We start from the raw sequence: 1,534 nt of genomic DNA on the forward strand, positions 1-1,534 counted from the left end.
TGCGAAATTCTCTTTTGCTGGAACAAACGCTAACCCTTTCCTTGTGCGCTTAGGTAACAGCTCGGCGTGTTTGGAGCCCTCTCCTGCCCGCCTGGAGTTTTTGGATCACTACCGGCACTCGTCTCCTCTATTCACCTGGAGTTTCCCCGCGGACCCTCAGCCCTCCCTCCGGTTCCCACGGTCCCGTCTGGACCGTAAGATTAATTCTCTACCCACGTATGCTGTTATTTCTCCGTTCCCCAGTAACCCTCTTCCTCTTTCTGTCTCCCACAGTCCCGATTACGGCGTTCCTGAGTTATTTCCCGGTCCCTTGGTTTTCTAGTTACCTGGCGTGTTTTCCTTTGACCCTTCCGGGACACCCTTAGTTAAAATAAAGTTTTTTGCGTGCACCCTGGCGTGTGTCTCTGCTTCTGGGTCCAGCTTGTGTGCTGAACTACGGTTCATGACAGCTTCAGTACGGCGTTAGTGCCACTTCATCTGAGGTATTCCCTGCAGCTCAGAGCCACCTCAGGTCTGCTCTGTGAGAGCTCTCTGAACACGGAGCTTTTGAAGCAAAGAGGAGTTCAAATGTCCAAAGCAAATATTCAGCGGCTCCTATATTTTGTGCTTCTTTTTACCCACAGTAGTTAACTTTTTAATGCATATTGAAGCCACCAAAGAATTTCCTGCTTCCCCTCAGTGCACGTTTTCATTTCATGTGTGAGGTTCAGTAAGAAGTGAAACACAAACATTTGTGTTGTACGGAGAATGAAGAAACTTAAAGACTCCTTAGAGTACCGTGACCTGCGAGACCGTCTGGTTTGACAGGAAGTAGTTCTTTTCCTCAGCGTGGATTTTCTCCACTCTTCAATAACAACAAGTCACAATGGCAACGTGGCCAAACTACGATCTTTATGTTAATTAAGTGTTTTTAAGTCAACACTTGATCCAACCATCCATAATCTGTCCTCTGATCTGTAGAAGTTGAGCCTGATTTACCTCGCCATCACCTCTAACGTTTTGAGCTTTTCCCTCCATAGGACACAAACACAGAGGGAAACACAAATCAGCTGCTGTGGGACTGTCGGTCTGTGTCATTCATCTGGTGTTGCAGGGTGTAACCCATCAAACATCAGCAGCTCTTTGTTTTCACAAGTTCATATTTTCAGTTTCCACTGAAATGCAGAGAAACAATGATTCCAGGTTTCATCAGTATTAACGCGGGTTTGGTGACAGAGCGACGGTGCAGCTTTAACTACAGCACTGATCTTTCTGCTTACTCTTTATGAAGATCCATGCTGGTCTTTGACAACGGAGGGCTCGTGTGGGCGATCTTGACGGGAGGGCGGTGGGCATCGGCGCTGGCTGGCCGGACAGGAACGTGGCTCAGCATTCCCAAACTGTCAGCAGCAGCAGTCTTATGGAGCCATGGACTGGCAGCATTCTACACACAAACAAAAACACCACTGTTATTCTGCGCATGGCAAAAAACTACGTGAGGAAACATGTGGCCAACCAATAATGGGGGGAGGTTATTATGTGCCTTAGACACTCG

At 47.8% G+C, this 1,534-nt stretch overlaps 1 protein-coding gene across 1 annotated transcript in view; it reads right to left on the reverse strand.

Moving 5' to 3' along the window:
* Positions 1–1,534, reverse strand: part of jmjd1cb (jumonji domain containing 1Cb) — a 121,183-nt gene that overhangs the window by 15,550 nt on the left and 104,099 nt on the right. Inside the window, exons 12-13 of the mRNA XM_013914829.1 lie at positions 1,260–1,423; positions 778–844 (exon numbers count right to left, since the gene is read on the reverse strand). Of these exons, the coding sequence (XP_013770283.1) occupies positions 778–844; positions 1,260–1,423 (231 nt within the window). The remainder of the gene's footprint in view (positions 1–777; positions 845–1,259; positions 1,424–1,534) is intronic.

The sequence above is a fragment of the Pundamilia nyererei genome, unplaced genomic scaffold (genome assembly GCF_000239375.1).
Source record: "Pundamilia nyererei isolate P.nyererei 1_Seehausen unplaced genomic scaffold, PunNye1.0 scaffold00228, whole genome shotgun sequence".
NCBI classification, from domain to species: Eukaryota; Metazoa; Chordata; class Actinopteri; order Cichliformes; family Cichlidae; genus Pundamilia; species Pundamilia nyererei.